This window comes from Rana temporaria, chromosome 11 (genome assembly GCF_905171775.1).
Source record: "Rana temporaria chromosome 11, aRanTem1.1, whole genome shotgun sequence".
In the NCBI taxonomy this organism is placed as follows: Eukaryota; Metazoa; Chordata; class Amphibia; order Anura; family Ranidae; genus Rana; species Rana temporaria.
In genome coordinates, this window is record NC_053499.1 from 11,476,450 (window position 1) to 11,500,472 (window position 24,023).

Sequence of the window (24,023 nt, forward strand, 5' to 3'; positions counted from 1 at the left end):
CCAAAATTTGATTTTTAAGCAATGTTATCAGCTATCTTGTGTAAACTACAAATTAATACCTCCCTATGTAATGAGATGAGGAGGGGAGCAGGGGTTTGTAGTTCAAATTAGAAGTGAAGCACAAAGTGACAACATGGCTCCTCCACAGATACAGTGAGCGAGTGTTGTCACCCCAGGACAGGAAGTGTGCTACTGGCAGGATTACCAGGTGAAAAACAAAGGGGTTGGAGGATGAGAACTGCCAGTGGAACCAACCAGAGGATCCCAAGCCCCCTGTGACAAGAGGGCTGGGGATCCTCTCCCCCACACCCGTTGTCCCCATTTGAAAACAGCGCCGCTAGGCGGGGCTCAGCCCACAGCGCCGCATTATTCATTCAACGTTTCCTGTGAATAAATGCCTACAAGTACCATCAGCCTTTACAGATGACAGCTTGTAGTTTTAAATGTGCTTCGAGAGCGCTGGCGAGATCCTCGTAGTCCTTCTGATCTTCCTGCCCTCGGGTAACGAGGTACGGGCAGGCAGCTATCCGAATAGCCTTTTTACACTTGCCACGTTAGCGGTAAAGCGCCGCTAGTTTTAGCAGCGCTTTACCACCATATTTAAGCGGAGGTTCACCCAAAACACAAGTATCCAACATTACATTCAGTATACCTCAAACATGTACAGCAGGGGTATGCAATTAGTGGACCTCCAGCTGTTGCAAAACTACAAGTCCCATCATGCCTCTGGGTGTCATGCTTGTGGCTGTCAGAGTCTTGCTATGCCTCATGGGACTTGTAGTTCTGCAACAGCTGGAGGTCCGCTAATTGCATATCCCTGATGTACAGTATGCCGGTGTTTTTTGGGGGAGTGTACATACGGAATTATCGGTCTTTTCCTCCTGGCTTCCGGGTACTAGCTCCCGCGGGACTGGGCGTTCCTGTGCAGTGCCGCAATGTCATCTGGGACTCCGCCCATATGATTGACGTGCCTGAGAAAAACTCCCACCGGCGCATAACGACTTTCCGAAAGTAGCCGAACCTGCGAGTTGGCTCTATACGGCGCCTGCGCAGTCAGCTCTACACAGCTCCTAGTCTGTGCGCAGGCGCCGTATAGAGCCGACTTGCGGTTCGGCTACTTTCGGAAAGTCATGACACGCCTTATCCGCCGGTGGGAGTTTTTTCTCAGGCACGTCAATCATATGGGCGAAGTCCCAGATGACATTGCGGCACTGCACAGGAACGCCCAGTCCCTCGGGAGCGAGTACCCGGAAGCCAGGAGGAAAATACAGATAATACCGTATGTACAACCCCAAAAAACACGGCATACTGTACATGTTTGAGGTATACTGAATGTAATGTTAGATACTTGTTATTTGGGTGAACCTCAGCTTTAGGAGGTGCTTTTCGGCTGAATAAAAGGGTTAAAAAGCGCCTGCAAAGTACCTGTTATACCTGAAGTGTTCCACATGTACTGGCACTTTAAGGCTGGCTCCACCCAGCAGTGATGTCAAGGGTCAAGGGGCATAGTAGCCATCTTAGAGAGAGCACATGTAGAAAGCAGAGATATGTAATGTCCTGAGATGCATGTTCCAGTGTACAGCCTGTACTGAATAAACATCCATTGTTCCAGACCAGAGTCTTGTGTCCCTCACAACACAGAGGATACAACAGTACCGCTGCCCATTCATTTCAATGGGCAGGGGTGCTTTAGGAGCGGTGTATACACACCACTCCTAAAGCACCCCAAAGATGCTGCTTGCAGGACTTTAACGCCCTGCCAGCGCAGCGCCCCTGAGTGAAAGCTTTCACACTGGGGAGCATTGAGATACGTTTTTAAGTCGCTTTAAAAGGAGTAATTTTAGCGCTAAAATGCCTCCAGTGTGAAAGGGGTCCAAGTCTTCAGAAGCTGAACACTGCACCTGTGATCTAAAAGGGGTGCAATACTCTAGAAAAAAATAAATGCACTTTACCTGGGGAAAATGCTTTCCCCCCCAAAATGGTACACAGTCTGCAGTGCATGCACAGTGCAGCTCACACCCACAGCAGCTATAAAACCGTTTTGGCAGCTTCCTCGTTGCCAAAAAAATGCTTCAAAACAGAGTGCCTGGACAATGCAACTGCAGCACTCAATCACAGGGATAACACCATCTGTGGCCACCCAATCTTCAAAGAGAAGATGCTGCTCCAGAGACAACAGGAAAAAGTAAGAGGAGAAATGGGGGGGGGGGGTGAGGAGGGTGGACCTCACGTCAATGGATGAGGGAAAACTAGGAGGCAAGCTTGATATAAATGTGCAAGTAGGTTGTTCACATTGGGTGCATGACGACAACAACTGCTCCCACGACCTGCGGCAGCTCAGTTCGGTTTTAAACTAGGCAGAAGCAATGGAAGATGCAACACATGAGAAAAACCTGACTACCTAAAAATGCCCTTTTTAAAACCCTCAACTTAAATGAGGGCTTAAAAAACTTGTTCTTGAAAAAAATAGAATAAATAAATACCTTTCCTGGCTCATCGTCATCTTCCTCCTCACACTCCTCTTCTCCTTCCATCTCCTACACAACAGGAAAAAAGGTTTGTTTGAACATTAACCATGAACAGAGATACAGGGGTAAACATGACAAATGGGGGGGGGGTCCAATTATCTCCCATATATAAAGCTACTCACCTCCTCCTCTCCTTCTTCACCCTCTTCAAACTGAAATAAAAAGATAGGATCAGTCAATACAGGGTTACACCACACATAACACATCCCACCAGTGTCTACATCAGCCTCTCAACCAGGGTTCCAAGGAATTCAGAGATTGCAGAAGGTGCTAGGGGGTCCTTAATAAGATAACAGTGGCAGATTGCCTACTACCCCAACAATGCAAAGGGGGTACAGCGACACCAACTGCCAATGTAAGGGATGACATCTACACTGACCTCTAATAAGGGATCAACTGATCAACTAGAGTTTTCAGTAGGTCAGGCCATCATTTGTCAAAAAAGTGATTGGAAATTAAAAAAAATTTTTTCCTTAAAGCGGAGGTCCCGCAAAAAAAATAAAATCAAATAAAATATATTAAAAGCCAGCAGCTACAAACACTGCAGCTGCTGACTTAATAAAATGGACACTTACCTGTCCATCGCGCCCGCGATGTCACCAAAAACGTCTCTCAGAACCCACTAGTTTTTTTTTTCTTTACTGCTCAAAACTGCTGATAACAGCCCATGTGTGCAGGGACACATAGGATAACATGGAGAGTTTAATGACTGTATAAAAAAAAAAAAAAATGTCTACAGCCAAAAACAGCAGCTGTAAAAACGTCCAGTGTGCATGAGGCCTTAGCATAACCCATGGAATGCAATATTTATATGCATGTTTTTTTTTATATGTTAACCTGTTCAAAATTTGCACTGGGCGAGCCTTATCGGAGATCGTTAGGTTTTGCATCTCCTTTATACATTTTCTATTCCTTTACATAAAAATATTGAACGAGAACATAAAACATGTTATACTTACCTGCTCTGTGCAACGGTTTTCACACAGAGCAGCCCCAATCCTTCCTTCCCCCGCTGGTGTTCCCAGCTCCTTCCCCCTGCCAAGTGCCCCCATAACAAACCACTAGCTATGGGGGCACTTCTGCAGGAGTGGTCTGTGTGTCCATTGACACAGAGCATGGCACAGCCCTGCCACACCACCCGCTATGTCCTCATTGGCCGTGAATGACAGCAGCAGGAGCCAATGAGGAGAGAGCTGCTGCTGTTCTCATGCACAGTGCTGGACCGAGATCGGGCTCAGGCAAGTATAAGGGGGGGCAGCTACATGCAGAAGGTTTACCTTAAAAAGGATAAGTTCACTTTTTTTGCAGGAAAAAAATAGATTATATTAATAAATAAAATATATAAAAAAATTGTGCATTTATTTATTGGACCAGTGATCAGCAGACCTGCCGGTGTATATCCTGTATGAGAAAGCAGACACAATCTGACAGGCAGGGAGATAGAACTACCTCGGTGCTCCACAGCGTTGTGATAGATCATTGAAAACTACAAGCCGACAGCCACACAGGATGCTGTACCTTGTCATTTTCAGGACACTGAATTAGTAAGGGCGGCTGGGTGGGCGGAGCCCCGCTCGGCCACTTTTTTTTGCGACAGCTAGTGGGGCAGGGGGGATTGGGGAGAAGGTCCCCGCTAGCTGTCAGAGTGGTGAGGGGCCAGTCCATTCGGGAACATGTTACACCCTGAAAACGAGTGTAACATATTACGAATGGTGAACTTATCCATTAACCACTTAAGGACCGCCTCCTGCACACATACATCAGCAGAATGGCACGGCTGGGCACATGTACGTATAGGTACGCCCTGTACATGTACCCAGCCGTGGGTCACGGGCGCGCTGCCACGACCCGGTCCGAAGCTCCAGGACCCGATTGCCGCTGGGGTCCCGTGATCGGTCCCCAGAGCTGAAGAACGGGGAGAGCCGCGTGTAAACGCGGCTTCCCCGTTCTTCACTGTGGCGGCTGCATCGATCGTGTGTCCCCTTTTATAGGGGGACACAATCGATGACGTCACTCCTACAGCCACACCCCCCTACAGTTGTAAACACACATTAGGTGAAACAACTCCTTCAGCGCCCCCTTGTGGTTAACTCCCAAACTGCAACTGTCATTTCCACAGTAAACAATGCATTTTAAAAGCAGAGGTTTAACGACAACAAAAATGTTTTAACATTACATTCAGCCGAGTTGTCAGAATGACAATCGGCAGTTTTTTTAATTTTATTGCCGTACATAAAATATTTATTTTCACCGCCGCTTCCGGGTGTGTAATCTGCGGCACTGGGCGTTCCGAATTGATTGACAATCTTCCGACCGGCGCATACAGCGCGTCACGAGTTGCCGAAAGAAGCCGAACATCGGTGCGCAGGCGCTGTATAGAGCCGACTCAGTCCGGCTTCTTTCGGCAATTCGTGACGCGCTGTATGCGCCGGTCGGAAGAATGTCAATCAATAAGGAACGCCCAGATTACATAGCGAAGCGGCGGTGAAAATACGGTATGTACGGCAATAAAATTAAAAAAACAGCCGATTGTCATTCTGACAACTCGGCTGAATGTAATGTTAAAAAAATTTTTTTGGGGGTGAGCCCCCGCTTTAAATGCATTTTTTGCTGCGAAAATGACAATGGTCCCAAAAATGTGTCAAAATTGTCCGAAGTGTCCGCCATAATGTCGCAGTCACAAAAAAAAAAAAAAAAAAAAAAACCACACACACGCTGATCGCCGTTATTTGTAGTAAAAAAAAAAAAAAGAATAAAAAAGTGTGTAAAAAAATACCGTCACATGACAAAAAAAAAAAAAAAAAAAAAAAAAACCCACACACGCTGATCGCCGCTATTTGTAGTAAAAAAAATAAAAAAAAAATAAAACTATCCTTTATTTTGTAAACGCTATAAATTTTGCGCAAACCAACCGATAAAATGCTTATTGCAATTTTTTCTTTACCAAAAATATGTAGAAGAATACATATCGGCCTAAACTGAGGACATTTTTTTTTTTTATATCTTTTTTGGGGGATATTTATTATAGCAAAAAGTTAAAAATATTGCATTTTTTACAAAATTGTCGCTCTATATTTTTTATAGCGCAAAAAATAAAAAACCGCAGAGGTGATCAAATACCACCAAAAGAAAGCTCTATTTGTGGGGAAAAAAGAACGCCAATTTTGTTTGGGAGCCACGTCGCACGACTGCGCAATTGTCAGTTAAAGCGACGCAGTGCCGAATTGCAAAAAGGGGCAAGGTCCTTTAGCTGCATTTTGGTCCGGGTCTTAAGTGGTTAATACAGAGAACTTCTGCCTTTAGAATCACGTAGGAAATACAGTGGAAATACAGTGGAACCTTGAATTATGAGCATAATCCATTCCAGGAGAATGCTTGTAATCCAAAGTATTCGCATATCAAAGCGAGTTTCCCCATAGAAGTCAAGGGAAAAGAAAATTTGGTCCTGCATTGACTTCAATGGCATGCAATACCGCATGTGGCCAGAGGTGGGGGGCCCTGGAGAGCCTTGGAAACACTCGGAAAGGCCCGAGGACAGCTCAGCTGAACTCCGGAAAATCTCGGAAAGCCTTGGCTCTGGCGCCACCCCCATCTCAGGCCAAACATGGTACTGCACACCGCTGTGGCTTGAATCCTGCGAGACAACACACGCAAACCGAGTCAGGATTTTTTTTAAAATACAGCGCTCGTATTGCGAAACCCTCGTTACTCGCAATCCGAGGTTCCACTGTATAAGAAGGACACCTACTTACTTTGTAGGAGTCATTTTCTCGGCAGCAATGAATTTCTCCCTCACTGCTGAAAATGCTGCAAAACCCGAGTCACCAACAAGAGCACCGCTGAGCTCCTCCAGCCAGCAAAGGAAGGACACACGCAAGTACTTCAGCATTTTCCCTCCCAGCTGTGTCCTCCAAAGCGATCCGGCCACTGATGAATTCTTGCACCACCGTGACACTGCACAAAGCGCTCCTGCCGACATCACCCACTGGCAGGTTACCTTGGTTCCAGTCAATACTGCACCTAGGGCTTGCATGTCTATGGGTTAGATGCAAGACCCCTGGGGCGATGCAGGCGTTATAGCGGCGCTATACGGCTGCTACAGGGGTCAAGTCCTGGGGAAAAAAGTGTGGGAGCTCCCACCCAAGATCCACTCCCCCCACCAAAAAAAATAAAAATGATACGCTCATATGCATAATTAGTAAACCGCATTTTTTTTCTTTTCGATCCACTGTACTTAGTAATCCTTTATGTTACTGGCCGCTTCCTGTATATGGATTCATCAGGTATTCCGTCACTTCCTCGATGCCGCAATGTCTCCTGGGAGCTTTTGTCATTGTTCCCAGGAGACATTGCGGAGGTCTGCCGCGAGTTATCGCGAGATTTAGAAAGAAAAGTTATTTTCGGCAGTCCTCCGCAATGTCTCCTGGGAACAATGACAAAAGCTCCCAGGTGACATTGCGGCATGGAGGAAGTGACGGAATACCCGCACACTACCCAAAGAATCGGCCAGTAACAAAGGATTACTAAGGTTCCCCTGACAGTGACTCGAGCTGGGCATCGCCACTTAGTGAAGGCTAGGCTCGGGCGGCTCGGCTGCTCTCGTCCTGCAAAGGGAACTGCGTTCCTGCTGTGAAAAAAGTACAGGAACTCCGTTCCCACGCGTTCCCGCAGGACTTGAGCCCTGGGCTGCTAGCAGGGTGCTTTTAACCCCCGCTAGTGGCCAAAGAAAGGGTTAATAGCGCCCGTGTTGCCGCACGGCCCATTCATTTCAATGGCCAGGGGTGGTGCGGGAGCGGTGTACACACCGCCCCAAAGATGTTGCTTGCAGGACTTTTTGCCAGTCCTGCTAGCGCACCGCCCCAGTATGAAAACACTGAGAGCCGGTTCACACTAGGGCGACACGACTTCCAGCACGACTTTCAGAGGCGACTCCGACACGACTTGAACATGAACCACAGGGCGATCTGGGGCGATTTACAACACAACTTGAAGTCGTCTCCAGGACAGGAGACTTTCTAGTGGCCAATCAAACAACAATCAGCTCTGGGAGAGGGAGGGGGTTAGGAGAGATTAGCCTGAGAAATGTATGTTATCTTCCTGGAAAGTAGCTTCAGATAAGACAGTGATCCGACTTCTGAGGCGACTTCCATTGAAATCAATGGGTACAAATCGCCTACAAGTCGGATTGAAGTAGTACAGGAACCTTTTCTGAAGTCGGATCGCCTTGAGTCGTGTGTATTAACACCGCTCCCATTCACTTCCATTGTTTTTCTCTACAGCGCGACTTGGGACGACTTGAGGCGACATGAAGTCGGATCGCAAGTCGCCCCAGTGTGAACCGGCTCTAAGGCTTGAGAGGAACTTTTCAGTCGCTATTTTTAGCACCCTAGCGTGAAAGGGGTCCAAATGTTTTTAGTTTTTTTTTTCTCTGCGGACATTAAAAAAAAAACTGTCACCATAAGGCCAATTACCAACTAACTGTAAATTTATTTTCTGCCATACGAATGTAAAGCGACTAAGATAATGAATACTTCATATAACATACACTTTCTTCATCCTCAATTGCTTCTCCGGTAAAATAAAGAACAGCTCGGGGGACTATTCTTTCCCGGAAAAAGTGACCAAGCTCAAAATCAGCCGCTAGAGAGTTTTCCATCTCTTCATCCTGCAAAGTGAGAAAAAAAAAAACACACAATGGCTTAATAAAGTGAAACTCCGGGCAAAATGTACAGAAATAAAGATCAGGCTTTCATAATACAAAACTGGTTATTATCAATTCCATCGTTTCCAATAATTTATCTATTGATCCTTCCAATGTTGCAGTTATCCCCTTTTCTGTAGGAAGGCCGACAATGGTATGCAGTAAGTTTGCTGCGTTGTCAGCCCTCCAATGTGGGTCTCCCCATTCATCTATGCCAGGGATATGCAATCAGCGGACCTCCAGATGTTGCAAAACTACAAGTCCCATCATGCCTCTGGGTGTCAGGCTTGTGGCTGTCAGAATCTTGCTATGTCTCATGGGACTTGTAGTTCTGCAACAGCTGGAGGTCCGCTAATTGCTTATCCCTGATCTATGCAGCAACATCACCACGTCCACCCCAGAGGCAGACGGTTAAAAGCAGAACTTTACCCATAATCAACTTGATAAAAAATAATGTTCTTTAGCAACAAACATTAATAATTAGGTTACAAAAAATTAGCGTGCGCTGTAAATTGCCTCCAGCATCGCTCCAGTTTCTTCTTGCTGGAGGCTGCCATTTTGCTGAAGCCCAGAGCCCCTGAGCAGAAGTAAATCATAAAGCAGAACTAAACCGATCGATTTAAAAGTTACATTTCTGAAATGCCCAGATTGCCAATTGTCACATTTGCTTGTTTCCTCAACCAAACTGTAAAACCATCAAAAGGCTGGTGTCCTAACCGATGGCATGTGCAGCACCATGGCAGCTGCAGATCAAACAGGAGCCGTATCCTTGTCTGTAAAAGGTTTGGAGGGTTTAATTCCGCTTGACTATCAGAAGATCAGCCTTTACAAATTCGGCAGTGCCCAAAAATGGAGAGCAACTGAGCATGTGTAGAGCAGGGTGACTTTGCAACATCATAGAACTATAGTTCAGCAAAGTCAAGGGCATGGAGGGTTTGAATTTCAGCTACCACACATACCATCTACTAGCTGATGATATAAAGTCGCAAAGTCGCCTACTTCAACTCTTAAAGCGGAAATAGCTCTCCGGCAAAAATGTTACATGAAGGCACTTCACTCAATTATCACTGCTGCTCTTCACTAGAGGTCGACCGATATATCGGCCGATTTTAAATTAATCGGCAGTACTGAAAAACACAAAGCAGATTTACTTCAGAGTGACTTGCAAATAACTTCTGTATCCTAGAAGTCAATGCAAGTTGGCAGGAGTTTCCTGTGGAGTGACTGGTCTCTGGGCAGCATGCCAAGTGTGAGAAAAGATACAATGTTTCTACTTTTTAAAGTGTGTAGATCTAATTTTAACCATTTAAATACTAAATCTTTTCTGACACGTGTTGCTTACAAGTAAAAAAAAAAAAAAAAAAAAAAATATATAATATTATATTATATTATAAATATATATATTAGTGCTGTCAAGCGATTAAAATTTCTAATCGCGATTAATCGCATTAATGTCATAGTTAACTCACGATTAATCGCGCGATTAAGGAGGTTCACCCTTTAAAACATTTTTTTTTTTTTGTTTTCTTATTTTTTTTTTTTTTTATAATATTAAATTGTGTTTTTTTATTTTTTTTACATTTTGATCACTTTTATTGCTGTCACAAGGAATGTAAAACATCCCTTGTGACAGCAATAGGTGGTGACAGGTACTCTTTATGGAGGGATCGGGGGTCTAAAAGACCCCCGATCCCTCCTTTGCACTTCAAAGTATTCAGATCGCCGAAAACTGCGATTCTGAATACGGTGTACTTTTTTAAATCCGGCGCCATTGGCAGCCAAGAAACCCGGAAGTGACGTCATGACGCCGCTTCTGTGGTTTCAATGCGGAGACTGGATCAAAGCCATTTACGGCTTAGTGTCAGTCTCCGCCTGGACACAGAAGGCGCCGGATGGAGGATCGGGTCTCCCGGTAGGACGGGAGGCCCGGTCAGAGCGGCGAAAGGCGGCGGGAGGGGGGGATGTCCCCTCCTGCATAACAACCGAGCGGCTTTTAGCCGCATCGGTTGTTATGTTTGGATAGCCCGCTCTAAACAACGGTACCGGGATGATGCCTGCGGCTGCAGGCATCATCCCTGTATAACCCCCGAACGCCGCCTCGTTAATCGCGCGATAAAAAAATTGACGGCGTTAACATGGGTTTGTGTTAACGCCGTTAATAACGCGTTTAACTGACAGCACTAATATATATATATATATATATATATATATATATATATATATATATATATATATATATATATATATATATATATATATATATATATATATATATATATATATATATATATATACACACACACACACACACACACACGCATCAAGTGGATTTGACAACATGGATTCCATTAGCCAACAAGGTTTAGGGACTTGATGTCATTCCCGGTGTGTGAAATACAACAGAACTACATTGCAGGTCATTTACTCACCATTTCCTCTCCTTCACTGGCTGCTGTGGAGAAAAAAAAAAAAAAAGAAAAATACAAATCGATCATTCAAGGAAACTTAATCTGTGGAACAGAAACAGTGAAGAGTAATCAGGGCAAAGCTGTGGAAACTTCAACATTATGCAAAAAAAATTGGGCTAACTTTACTGTTTTTTGTTTTGTTTTTTAACCACTTGACCACCGCCCCATGTCAAAAAGACGTCCTCTTTTTAAAGTTGAATATCTCGATAACGGCAGCAGCTGCTGCCACAACCGAGATATTCATCTTTTCAGGGGGCGGTGGTGTACACGATAACGGCGGTCTCCGCGGCGGATTCGCCGTTATCGGTGGCGGGAGAGGGGCCCCCCCCCTCTCCGCCGCTTACCGGAGCCGTCGGTAGCAGCGGAGGGGATCGGGACTGTTCGGCAGCTGTGCGGGGTTGCTAGTGAAGGAAAAATCTCCTTCACCCGTCCTCATAGCTCTGCTGGGCGGAAGTGACGTCAAAACGTCAGTCCCGCCCAGCCTCTTAAAGAAACATTTTTTTTTTTTGTCATTTGAAAAAATGACTTTTTTTTTATTTATTTTTTTGCATTTAAGTCTAATTATGAGATCTGAGGTCTTTTTGACCCCAGATCTCATATTTAAGAGGACCGGTCATGCTTTTTTCTATTACAAGGGATGTTTACATTCCTTGTAATAGGAATAAAAGTGATCAATTTTTTTTTTTTTTTTATTTCAGTGTAAAAAATTATAAAAATAAATAAAAAGAAATAAGAAAACCCAAAAAAAATTTTTTAAAGCGCCCCGTCCCGACGAGCTCGCGCGCAGAAGCATACGCGAGTAGCGCCCGCATATGAAAACGGTATTCAAACCACACAAGTGAGGTATTGCCGCGATCGTTAGAGTGAGAGCAATAATTCTAGCCCTAGACCTACTCTGCAACTCAAAAAATGCAACCTGTAGAATTTTTTAAACGTCGCCTATCGAGATTTTTAAGGGTAAAAGTTTGACGCCATGCCACGAGCGGGCGCAATTTTTAGGCGTGACATGTTGGGTATCATTTTACTCGGCGTAACATTATCTTTCACAATATATAAAAAAATTGGGCAAAATGTATTGTTGTCTTATTTTTTAATTCAAAAAAGTGATTTTTATCCAAAAAAAGTGCGCTTGTAAGACCGCTGCGCAAATACGGTGTGACAAAAAGTATTGCAATGACTGCCATTTTATTCCCTAGGATGTCTGCTAAAAAAAAAAAAATATATAATGTTTGGGGGTTCTGATTAATTTTCTAGCAAAAAAATTGTGATTTTCACATGAAGGAGAGAAGTGCCAGAATTAACCCGGTGGGCAAGTGGTTAAAGCACGAAAATTCTTCAAGGGGAAACCCTAACCCCGGCTCAGATATGCATTTAGGGTGTTTTTTTTTTTTATTTAGAAGCACGCGATTAGAGCCAGAGGCACTTGTGTGACATTAGCAAATTAAGATTCGCCAATGTCTTTCTGCTTCTCCTCCTGGCCAATCAAAAAGCAGGTCCCGAGACACCGTCAGCCGATTGGCCGAGAGGAGAAGCGATCTATTGGCCCGCCGAGGAGGAGGGAGGAGATGCAGGTGAAGCACCAGGAGACGCCACTTGCAGGAAGCGCTGCCCACGACCTAGATGGGGCAAGTGCAGGGCTGGTGTCCTACCAGAGGTGGTGCCTGTGGCCCGACTGTTTGCCGCCCCATCCTCAAAAAAAAATTATACCACCAGATGCCCAACAGAGCAAAAATTCACCTTTGATCGGGCTGAAGAAGTTAAAGAAGGACTCGTTGGGTACTTGTTTCGTTATGGTCCGCACAGTGCCTCGTCCCTTGTGCTTCTGTTTCTTCTTTATTGTTTTAACTGTGATATTTTTGCCCTTTTTCCAGTCGATGGTGCATCTGTTTTAAAAGAAGAACATAAAACAAACTTTCAGTAAAAAAGGTGATGGGAAGGGCTGTCCATAGACTTTAAAAGGTGGTCAGACATGCAGAATCTAGCGGTCCTTACAGCAAGATCTATGGGCGCTGCGGAGCATTTCAAGAACTTGCAAACTCATAATTTTTTTTTTTTTAATTGTCTGATCCTACAAGTTTCAACACGTACATTCTACGTGGTCTGTATGGTGTGAGACATTACCATTGTATGACACAAAACAGCCCTGTACGTCATACCTATAAAAAAGGTACACTTTTTTTCCCTAAATAGCTTCCTTTACCTCAGTGCAGTCCTCCTTCACTTACCTCATCCTTCCATTTTGCTTTTAAATGTCCTTATTTCTTCTGAGAAATCCTCACTTCCTGTTCTTCTGTCTGTAACTCACCACAGTAATGCAAGGCTTTCTCCCTGGTGTGGCGTGTCGTGCTCACCCTCTCCCTTGGACAACAGGAGAGTCAGGACGCTCTCTACGTTGCAGATAGAGAAAGGAGCTGTGTGTTAGTGGGCGTCCTGACTCTCCCGTAGTCCAAGGGAGGGGGCGAGCACGACACTCCACACCAGGGAGAAAGCCTTGCATTACTGTGTGGAGTTATAGACAGAAGAACAGGAAGTGAGGATTTCTCAGAAGAAATAAGGACATTTAAAAGCAAAATGGAAGGATGAGGTAAGTGAAGGAGGACTGCACTGAGGTAAAGGAAGATATTTAGGGGGAAAAAAAAAAAAAATTGTACCTTTACAACCCCTTCAAAGTAGATCTGAACTGGACCTTTGGTTTGATAAATCTGTGTATCAAAACAATTGCCATGGCTTTTTTCCCCCCACACAATTTTTCAGCTGGTAATACAGCACCCGCTACAGATGAGCCCATAATCCAGGAAAGTGTGTGATGGGAATATAGACGAGACATGACATGCATAGTGCTCGTTGGGCCTCCTGGCATATGCAAGTCACATCCCAGGATGCCATAGTTTGTCATTCAGTAAGTAATTAGAAAGGGGCTGGCCTAGCGGTGCATCATCGTGAGGCTCCGGCCAGCTGAACCAGGAACAGCTGGCGGGCCGCCTCTCAACAATGTCACCAAGCAAGATGGCGGCATTGGACCGAGTGGCGTCTGTTGACAGAAGGATGTCAGCGGGACAATGTGGGGTGGGTGAGTATCTGAACTGCGCAGACAATAACCAGTAAGTGGGGGTGGGAGGCGAAAATCTCCTCTAACCCCCAGCCACCGTTAAAAGCGTTCGACGGTTCTGTGCTGGGAACACACACACAGCATGCTGACTCCTGGTAACTGTTTGCAAATTGAGAACCAGTGGGACGGAATCCCAATCATGTGACCACTATACTATGACAGCCTATCACATGATTGGGGCACTACTTCAATCTCCTGCCGCCAATACCCAATTAAAGACAGCAGGTAGGGTTTTGTGATGGACTGCCGTCAGCCGATTGATGGAGTCCATGTCACTGGGAAGCCAGGCAGACATAACAACCTTCCAACTATGCAAATATTGGAAAAACTGAACACATTCCATCACAATTGTGCCATTTCAGTCAAGAAATCTGAGTTTTTTTTTTATTAAGAATTTGTGATTAGCTAGGGGAGGTTGTAGTAGGAAGTGTCCTTTTTTAAAACTGCGCTTTAAGAATGGAACACAATACACCCCCGCGGGACGCACAAATACAAACAGCCTTACCCTTCACAGTCTACGATTTCAGGTCCCTCGAAGGAGAACGGGTCAGTAGAGTCCGGCTCAGATTTCATTTTGTAGGTTTTCGTCAGGATCGAATTAGCGAAATACTCGTTGGGCTCAAAGTGGAACTCTAATGTGAAAGACTGAAATAACGGAAGCTGAGGTTAATGGTAATGAATTCCTCACAGCATCATCATTAGTGCAGCTACATGGGAAAAGTAATGTATAGTGCAATTAAAGAGAACCAGTCACAGCTGGGCTTATGCAAGAATCTGAACACTCCAGCTTAAATAATTAGAACTGTACAGGCTTGCCTGGAGCCATCTTTGATCAAAGTGATCTAAGAATTAAATGCCAAGTACATCTTTGTTCACTTTATTTTCAAAAATTCCAGCTCCCCATGTATAGCATTAATATATTTATTTTGCAAAAACAACTTTCAATTCATTCTACACCTGCTTACCCAACTCCCTTCATAGCAGTTAGGACGTAGCCATGTGAGTGGAGAACTCACAAGGCTGCGCCGTTCTTTCCCCCCCTCCCCCTTTTTTTCCCGGGTAGTTGTCATACGACGTCGGAATTTGAAGCGGTGATATCTGAATGATGCCTGCAGCTTCATGCAGTTATTCTTTTCAGCCAGCAATTCCCTGCACAGTTACAAAAAACAATCTTAGTGGCCGTTTCACTGCTTGAATACTTTTACAGGCGCCTTCCCCGGTGCTTCTCCGGTCTCAGCCCTGCGAACGGGCGAGCCGGGAGAACGAACCCTTGGAGGCCGGGAAGCGATGTCATTTAAAGCCGACATATGTAAACACTGCAGTCCCCCCCCCCTTCAGAAAGCTTGGTCGATTTTTTGATCTCAGGCTTTCCAGCAGGCCATAGATGTAGAGCAGTGGTCTCAAAGTACCCGCGGGCCGCAACAGTTATAAATGGCCCGCAGGCAGGGTGGAAGTTTTTTAGCTGGCGCCATCTGGTGGTGAGCCGTCGGTATTACAAGTTACCACCAGATGTGAGCTGGCGCCATCTGGTGGTGGACGTTGGTATTACAAGTTAAGCATTACAAGTTAAACAGCAATTCTAATGTCATTTTTCACAATTTTCACTGCCATCTTCTTCCCTCTAATTAGAACCCCCAAACATTATATATATTTTTTATCCTAACACCCTAGAGAATAAAATGGCGATCGTTGCAATACTTTCTGTTACGCCGTATTTGCGCAGCGTTCTTACAAGCGCACTTTTTTGGGAAAAAATTACACTTTGTTTTAATTAAAAAATAAGACAACAGTAAAGTTATCCCCATTTTTTTTAATATTATGAAAGATAATGTTACGCCGAGTAAATTCATACCCAACATGTCACGCTTCAAAATTACGTCCGCTCGTGGAACGCCGACAAACTTTTTTACCCTTTAAAATCTTCATAGGCGACGTTTAAAAAAAATCTACAGGTTGCATGTTTTAAGTTACAGAGGAGCTAGAATTATTGCTCTCACTCTACCAATCGCGGCGATACCTCACGTGTGGTTTGAACACCGTTTACATATGCGGGCGCTGCTCACGTATGTGTTCGCAAGCTCGTCGGGACGGGGTGCGTTTTCTGGCTCCTAGATTCCAAGCAAATTTGTCAAACCCTGACTTACACCAGTGCTGGTGGTAATAATGCGCTCGCTGACACCAGTGCTGGGGGTTAATAATGTGTTCGCTGAATGAATGAATGAATGAAGAATTTATATAGCGCGACGCATGCGAACTAAATCGCCTCTGGTTCGCTGACACCAGTACTGTTGTTTTTGAAGTTTGAAAGTTTGCATGCGGCCCCCCATGGCATATGAAAACTTGTCTTGTGGCCCTCAGGTAATTTGAGTTTGAGACCCCTGATGTAGAGACATATAGACCCCCAGATATCTCTAAAGGAGGACCTGTCATGCCCTACTCCTATTACAAGGGAGGTTTACATTTCTTGTAAGAATAAAAGTGATCAAAAAAGTTAATTAAAAAAGGGAAAGATACCTTTTGTGTTAAATAACGCCCCCGCACACAGAAGCGAACGCATAGGTAGGTTGCGCCCACATACGTAAACATTCAAAATTACACTAGTAAAGGTATTGCAGCGAAAGTTAAAGAGCAATAATTCTAGCACTAGACCTCCAACTCTAAATTGGTAACCTGTACATTTTTTTTAAACTGTAGCCTATGGAGATTTTTAGGTAATGAAGTTTGGCGCCATTCAAGTTGTGGTGAGAAGATCCCCTGCCTGCAGTCAGGTGGGGGGGGGGGGGAGAATTAGGAGGAGAGAAGGCAGGAGCTGGAACATGCAACCTGTTCCAAAAGGTGTACTTATCCTTTAGAAAATATATTAACATGTTAAATCCTATGAGATTTAAATGATTAGGTTCAATTCTAATTTACCTATAGGATTTAGTTATTTGTTGAGCTGTGCATTCAAGAGTGGGGACCCAGAGCATGCATGGTCAGGCGCCCACCGTCAGACTTCAGGTGATAAACCCACGACTCACGCTCAACCATTACACTCATGTAAAGTAAATACAGAAAAAGCGAAATAATGAGGAACGCTAGGGTGAGCGTGCATAATCTGAATTCATAGGCTTCTGCCCCCGATATAAGAAACATAAAAGGACGTCTCACTTTGTGTGCATCATCATAGGCGCTGTGCACAGAACTGTCCTCCTTGTACACAATACACTGCTACTCACCATCGGCTGTCCTGGCCCTGAAAATTTGACTTTCACATCCTGCAAATGTTTTAATATTGGCTCATCGTGTTCCTATAAGAAAGAAAAAGTAAATAAATGAGACAAATCAACTGAATGAAAGCTGAGCTCCGAGATAAATTAAATGCATTTCACACCACTTATGTATTAATGCGGAACTTCACCCAAAGTTCTCCCAGGTGCCTGGACCCAAAGCCACTTGGAAAAAAAAAAATCAGCTCGGGTGAGGACATTGCTGAATCCCTGGACAGGCAAGTGTCCCTTATATTAAAAGTCAGTATCTACAGTATTTGTAGCTGCTGACTTAATTTTTTGAGGGAGCAATTGTCTGTTAAAGCGACGCAGTGCCGAATTGCAAAACCTGGCCTGGGCATTTAGCTGCCTAAAAGGTCCAGGGCTTAAGTGGTTAAACATGTGCAAAACACGCGCGCACACACACACACACACACCACCCTGGACAAGAAAGGCTTAAAAGGTCCAAATGGATTTTAAAATATACTCCGTCAGGGTAACACATTTTGGGTGCGGAGAGCTGAAAGCAGGCAGTGTTTAGGCAGCTTAATGGATAATGAAAACAAAGGAAAAGCTTCTCTCACAGCAGCACCACCGACACCGGATTATCCAATAGGCAGTCAGGGGACACAGTAACACTGCAGCACCAAAGAAAAAAACGTCCCACCACCTGGGTATGCAAAGCAAAATCACTAGAACAGCTGAACTGAATATTTACCAAGTAAAAGGGATTACACATTTCATTTGCATATTAATAGTCTGGCTGAAGTTTATCTTTAAATAGCAAATTTTAAAGTAAATACTCTCATTTTACACTGTAGTAGCATTTGTAGTTGTATTTTAAAGTGGTTGTAACCCCTTTACAACCACGTTAAGCTACAGGTAAGCCTATATTAAAGGCTTACCTGTAGCTACCCACGGTTTAGGAGATAACCCCATGTTCCCTGCATGTGCTGATTTCAATCGGCACTGGGGCAAACTGAAGCAATGGCCGTTGCCTCAGTCCATGTGCCATTACCGGCAGCTCCCACTCTCGGGAGTGACGTCATCACCGCTCCGGAAGTAACCCCCGGGAGAGATTGTCGCCACCGGAGGAGGGGGCAAGAGGACCGCTGCGGGGCCTTCGATCCAAGGCAATTCATAATGAGCTAGTATGCTATGCATACTATTTAATCATGCCTTTGTCTTGCAGAGTTTTATTTTTTGGGGTTTACAACCACTTTAAATCAGAAATACTACATGGCCAAAATGGTTTGTGGACACCTGACAATCACACCTATATAAAAGTTTGTTGGATATCCAATTTACCACTTGCGGACCACAGAACGACATTATATGGCAGCAAAGTGGCTCTCCTGTGCTGGATCACGTACTTGGTATGCGTGTGCCACTTCTGCTGTGACTAGACACAACACAAGCCAGTCAGCAGGTGCCGGCCAATGGATGATCAGCGAGAACAGAGGTTTCCCTATGTAAAGGCAGAGCTGTGTCTTGTCAGTGGGGATGTGCTAGATTTTATTCCCCGCTTTGACTGCGCAATTGTCAGTTAAAGTAACGCAGTGCAGCATCGAAAGAAAATGGCCTGGTCTTGGGGGGGAAAGAAAGAAAGAAAGAAAGAAAGAAAGAAAGAAAGAAAGAAAGAAAGAAAGAAAGAAAGAAAGAAAGAAAGAAAGAAAGAAAGAAAGAAAGAAAGAAAGATTTTTGGCAGTCGTTAAAAAAAAAAAAAAAAAAAAAAAAGCCCTGTATGTTTTAGTCCAGTTCAGGTGTGATTGCAAGTAAAAACTCGTACCTAAACCGGTGAATAAAAATAATTTTTATTCACCGGACCGAAAATACAATTATACCGCAGCCGGACATATACTGTATATACCCGAGTATAAGCCGACCCACCAAATTTTACCACAAAAAAAATAAATAAAAAATGGGAAAAAGTATTGACTCGAGTACAAGCCTAGGGTGTCCATCTTTGCACACTTGTAGAGGAAGAGTGTGGCTACATGTGTGCCAAGTTTGGGTCAAAAGGACCTACGACCGAGTCCCCAAAGTCACCGGAGAAAAGACCGTTTAACATGGGAGTCTATGTAAGGGGGTGCCCGGCTTTGAAAAAAAAAATACATATATATTGAGTGTGAGAGTGAGTGAATATATATATATATATACACATACACACACACACACACACACACACACTCCCCAGCCAAAGGTCCCCCGGACAACAACATTTACACACTTCGAGGAATAGTGGGGCTACACGTGTGCCAAGTTTGGGGTCCAGGCCGGTACCGGGTCCCCAAAGTCCAGAAGATCAGGCGCAAAAAGGCGACTCGAGTATAAGCCGAGGGGGGAATTTTCAGCACAAAAATATGAGCTGAAAAACTCGGCTTATACAGCAAGTAAACTTTTTGTATTATGTACCATCAACAGTACCCTTCACTAGAAGCACCGAAAGTCAGTGACATAAAAAGGGATGTCTAATGATCTCCATGGCATGTGCTTTATTATACAGACAGGGGAGAAGTCTAGCATTAGCATTCCATCAGAAGACGACTCACCTGTAAAGATATATTGATCATGTCTACATTCTTAAAAATAGTTTGCCAGAAGTCAGGGATTCCTTTTGCGTCCTCCGCACTCGGCGTGTCCGATATAGTCATCTTTTTTTTTACATCCTCCTATTAAAACAAGAAAGAAAATAAATCTGCAGCCAAAAAAACGTTATTTTAAGTGATAATAAAAGACAAATTAAATTTTTTGTTATGACATGTCATACTTGCCTGCTCTGTGCAATGGCCCAGCTAACATATTTGCATCAAAGCCAACTTGGGCAAAATTCTGATTTATACAAGTTTAGCTTGTTATTGGGGAAGGGAAGTTTTAAAGTGACAGTAAAAAGGTTAATTTAGTATTTAATTTTTTTTTTTTTAATAAATAAAACATGTTATACTTGCCTGCTCTGTGCAATGGTATTGCACAGAGCAGCCCTGGTCCTTTTCTCAGGTCTCAATCGAGTGATGTGCACAAGAGCAGCGGGCTCCTCCGGTCTCTTCCTCCTCATTGCAGAGACAGCAGCGGGGGTCATCGGCTCCCGCCACTGTCAGCGAGGAGAGAGCAGGGATGGGGCTCAGTGTGTAAATTGACAAACAGAGCAGTGGCTCAGAAGTGAGCCTGCTTGAGTGCTATGGGGGGTGCTCGGAAGGAGAGAGGGGGGCCAGGAGCACGGCGGGGGACCCAAGAAGGAGGATCGAGCTGCTTTGTGCAAAACCCGTCTTCTCATAGCGCACAAAAAAAAAAAAAAAAAAAAACAAACAAACACACAACACACACGAAAAAGATTTGATTTGTCACACAAAGAAAAAGGACAAACATTTTGTATGGATACAGTGTTGCATGACAGTGATTGACATTCAGAATGTGAGCACTGAAAGCTGAAAATTGGCCTGGTTAGGAAGGGGGTTTAAGTGCCGAGTGGGCAAGTGGTGAATTCATTTTCCTAAAAGGTGAACTTATCCTTTAATATTTCCCAGCGCATTCTGATACTGGCTGTACCACACAGCAGTACAGTGGACCGATGAGGTCCCATTACAATCCAAGCCCCCCGACCTTTCTAATCATCCAATGAAAGTCACTTTCCACATTGTGCATCTTGACATCTCCTAGATGTCTCCCCGCCCCCGCCCCACTAAAGCAGACTACGCTGCCGTTTTTTCTTACCGCTAATTTGTCTTTATCTTCCTCTTCTCCGCCGCTGTGCCATTCACATTCATCATCTGTCGGCTCCACCTCTCCCGTAACAATGACCATTCTCTGCAAGTAAAATATTCAGAAAAGTCAACTTGGAAAAAAATTAAAGCATCCTGCAAACCTTTTGCAATAAAAAACAAAACCAGCAAGGATGGTGTGTGGCCATTATTTTTATTTTCAAAGTTAAAAGGGGTTGTAAAGGTACAATTTTTCCCCCAAATAGCTTCCTTTACCTTAGTGCAGTCCTATTTATAAAAAAAAAAAAAAAAAAAAAAAAGCCATAATTCTATCAATTTTGTCAGCGCTATAACTTTTGCGTAAACTAATATACGCTTAGTGCGATTTTTTTCCCCAAAAGTACGTAAAATACATATCGCCCTAAACGGAGGAAATTATTTTTTTCCCCCAAAAAAACAAAACAAAATATATAAAAAAGGAGTATATTATAGCAAAAAAAAGTAAAAGATAGTTTCTTTTCTTTTATTGTCGCTGTTAACTGCTATAAACAAAAAGGTTTATAGCACAAAAAAAAAACTGCCAAAACAAAAAAGCTCTATTTGTGAAAAAAAAAAAAAAAGAAAGAAAAAGAGCAAATTTTTGTTTGGGTACAGCGTCGTGCGACCATGCAATTGTCAGTTAAAGCGACGCTGGTCCAAATTGTAAAAGATCAGCAGCAGGGAGAATATAGGTAATACTGAGGACTAGTCCTTTGCCTTACTTTTTGGGCTCTTTCACACGGAGCGGATCCGTATTGATCCGCTCCGTTAGCCTCAGCAGGGATTCCTCCGTTAATCCCCGCTGAGCTGTCGGCGGACAGGGCGGTCCCCGCACACAGTGCAGAGACCGCCCTGTCTCTCCTCCACTCTCCCCTATGGGGAATCGGATGAATACGGACCGTGTGTCCGTATTATTCCGTTCCGCCGGACGGAAGAAAAATAGGGTTTTCTTCCGTCCGCAAAAGCGGATCTTTGCGGACGCGGATGGTTGCGGACGTTAGCAGATGCATCATCCGCTAACGTCTGCAATCCCATAGGGATACATTACAAGTCCGTAAACGGACTTGTAATAAACAGACCGTTTATCCGTGTGTGTGAGAAAGGGCCCTTTGGGTACAGAGTTCAGCTCTTTAAAGAAAAATAATTTTTGACAGTTGGAAGAACTGTCAGATTACAGGTCAGAGATTAGCAGTAAACAGCATGAGAACACTCACGGATCACACAAAGGTGATAATGTGAATATGAAATGGTCCTCTGTACTATACATACCTTCTCAAACAGAGGCTCATACAGGGCGGCATATTTCCTCTCCAGCTCATGAACCTCCTCATAGAATTTGGCTTCTATATGAGCACACTTCTCCTGGAGCTGTTTCAAGGCATTGATTCTTCGCTTTACCGCTTTAGGCAAACTATTAAATACAAAAAGTGTATGTCAAGGCAAAATTAAAAAAAAAAAGAAAAAAAAAAAAGAAAAAAAAAAAAAAAAAAAAATGAATATATAGCACATATCTGCACATTTTCTCATGTTTTGTCCTGTTAAAAGACCTTACGTGTACTTCTTCTGTACTGAAAGCACGTTCAATCGCGCCCGCCCCCAGCACTGACCTCGATTTTTCTGAACCTCCTAGTCATGCTGCAATCTTAATAATTTAAGGATTGTCCAAAGATGGATTTCAAAGAAGGTGTGGGCATGCAGAAGTGAGAATGTAGGAGAAGTATGAAAATCAGTGACCCAGCTGGATAAAAAAAAAATTAAAAAATGGTTTACTGTCAATGCCTAGCAGTTGCATTGACAGAAAGTGTAAAATTAGGGTGAACCACCGCTTTAATTAAGGCTTGATTCACACCTATGCACTACAGAACGTGTTCCATAGGAAACCATGTTAAATTGACTGTAGTGCAAATCTGCAAAATGCAAAAAGCACTAAAACTGCATAGGTGTGAATCCAGCCTAAAGGAGTTGTAAAGGAATTTTTCTTTTTTAAAAACAACAATGTCATACTTGCCTTCACCGTGCAGTTAGTTTTGCACACAGTGGCCCCGATCCTCGTCTTCTGTGGTCCCTCGGCGGCTGTCGTGGATCCTCTCCGCAGCAACTACACACAGACATGCGAGCGAGCATGGTGTGTAGCTGTTTCGGGCAAACTCCCGTGCCATAGCCGCCGCTGCATCACTCGGCCCCGCGTCATTGGATGCGATTGACAGCAGTGCCAGCCAATGGCTGCACCGCTTTCAATCCATCCACTGCAGCCAATCAACGGCCAGGCTTCGACTCGAGGAGGATGACGGGGGCAAGCGCGGGACTTTCGAAGGGTCAGGCAAGTAGGACGGGGGCAAGCGCGGGACTTTCGAAGGGTCAGGCAAGTAGGACGGGGGCTCAACCCCTTTAAGCTTGGACCAAAAAATAAATAAAAAGGACGCGGATTGGTTTCTACACAGAGCTGCACCAGATTTCGCACCCTTCAGTTTTAGCAAATCAATCCCATTGGGTACTCAAACAAACGATTCAATCTATGTTCGGATACACGTTAGTGCGACACGTAGACCATACACCCCCTCCATGCTCCCCTCGGGTCTGGATCCTAAGCTTTGCTCGCTACCAAGCCTACAAGCTATCCAGCTTTTCCAGCTATTACTATATCTGGGACTCGATTTAGGGATCTCAGCCGGAGTATCCGCTGTCGCTTGCTTTACAATCCATGCATTAGCCTGAAGTTTTCTACCTCCATACACTATGGTGTTTTAAATAGCCTTTCATATGCCCATTGGGCTGGTCAGGTAACAACACTGTATATGCTACATACTGATTTCCAACATTTGTTCCACACATTCCTGCGGAGACCTATCTTACCTACCGTTATGCTCCTGATGAAGCATCCTGAACGCGAAACATGTTGAGTAAAAGCAACATCCATCACTCCGCACATCCAATCCTAAGGATCTAAAAGTTTTTTTTACCCCCTGGTGCTGTATGGTCTTGTCTATATAAGCATATGTGCATTAGTATAAGCTTTAATGTATTATTTCCTAAACTGTGTACTGTGATAATATGCTGATATTGTACCATTTTGTTCACAAAGTTCTGTATATCTTTTTCTTCGTATATCCTTTTTTTATGAATAAATATATTTATAGATTTTCTACAATATTTACTTGTACGCCACTCCATTAGCCCAGATTAATCTCCAGTTACACATTATCGGGACGTTGGCACACTTTAACATTGGCAT

At 44.0% G+C, this 24,023-nt stretch overlaps 1 protein-coding gene across 2 annotated transcripts in view; it reads right to left on the reverse strand.

Annotated features, from left to right (window-relative positions):
• The window catches only part of NAP1L4 (nucleosome assembly protein 1 like 4), a 43,661-nt gene that overhangs the window by 5,198 nt on the left and 14,440 nt on the right, over window positions 1-24,023 (reverse strand). Inside the window, exons 4-13 of one of the 2 annotated variants that reach the window (XM_040328035.1) lie at window positions 22,061-22,202; window positions 20,766-20,858; window positions 19,607-19,726; window positions 17,025-17,096; window positions 14,312-14,451; window positions 12,435-12,580; window positions 10,659-10,678; window positions 8,074-8,193; window positions 2,651-2,680; window positions 2,484-2,537 (exon numbers count right to left, since the gene is read on the reverse strand). In XM_040328035.1, the coding sequence (XP_040183969.1) occupies window positions 2,484-2,537; window positions 2,651-2,680; window positions 8,074-8,193; window positions 10,659-10,678; window positions 12,435-12,580; window positions 14,312-14,451; window positions 17,025-17,096; window positions 19,607-19,726; window positions 20,766-20,858; window positions 22,061-22,202 (937 nt within the window). Of the gene's footprint in view, window positions 1-2,483; window positions 2,538-2,650; window positions 2,681-8,073; window positions 8,194-10,658; window positions 10,682-12,434; window positions 12,581-14,311; window positions 14,452-17,024; window positions 17,097-19,606; window positions 19,727-20,765; window positions 20,859-22,060; window positions 22,203-24,023 lie in introns of both variants that reach the window. The other variant, XM_040328034.1, reaches the window with a different exon arrangement.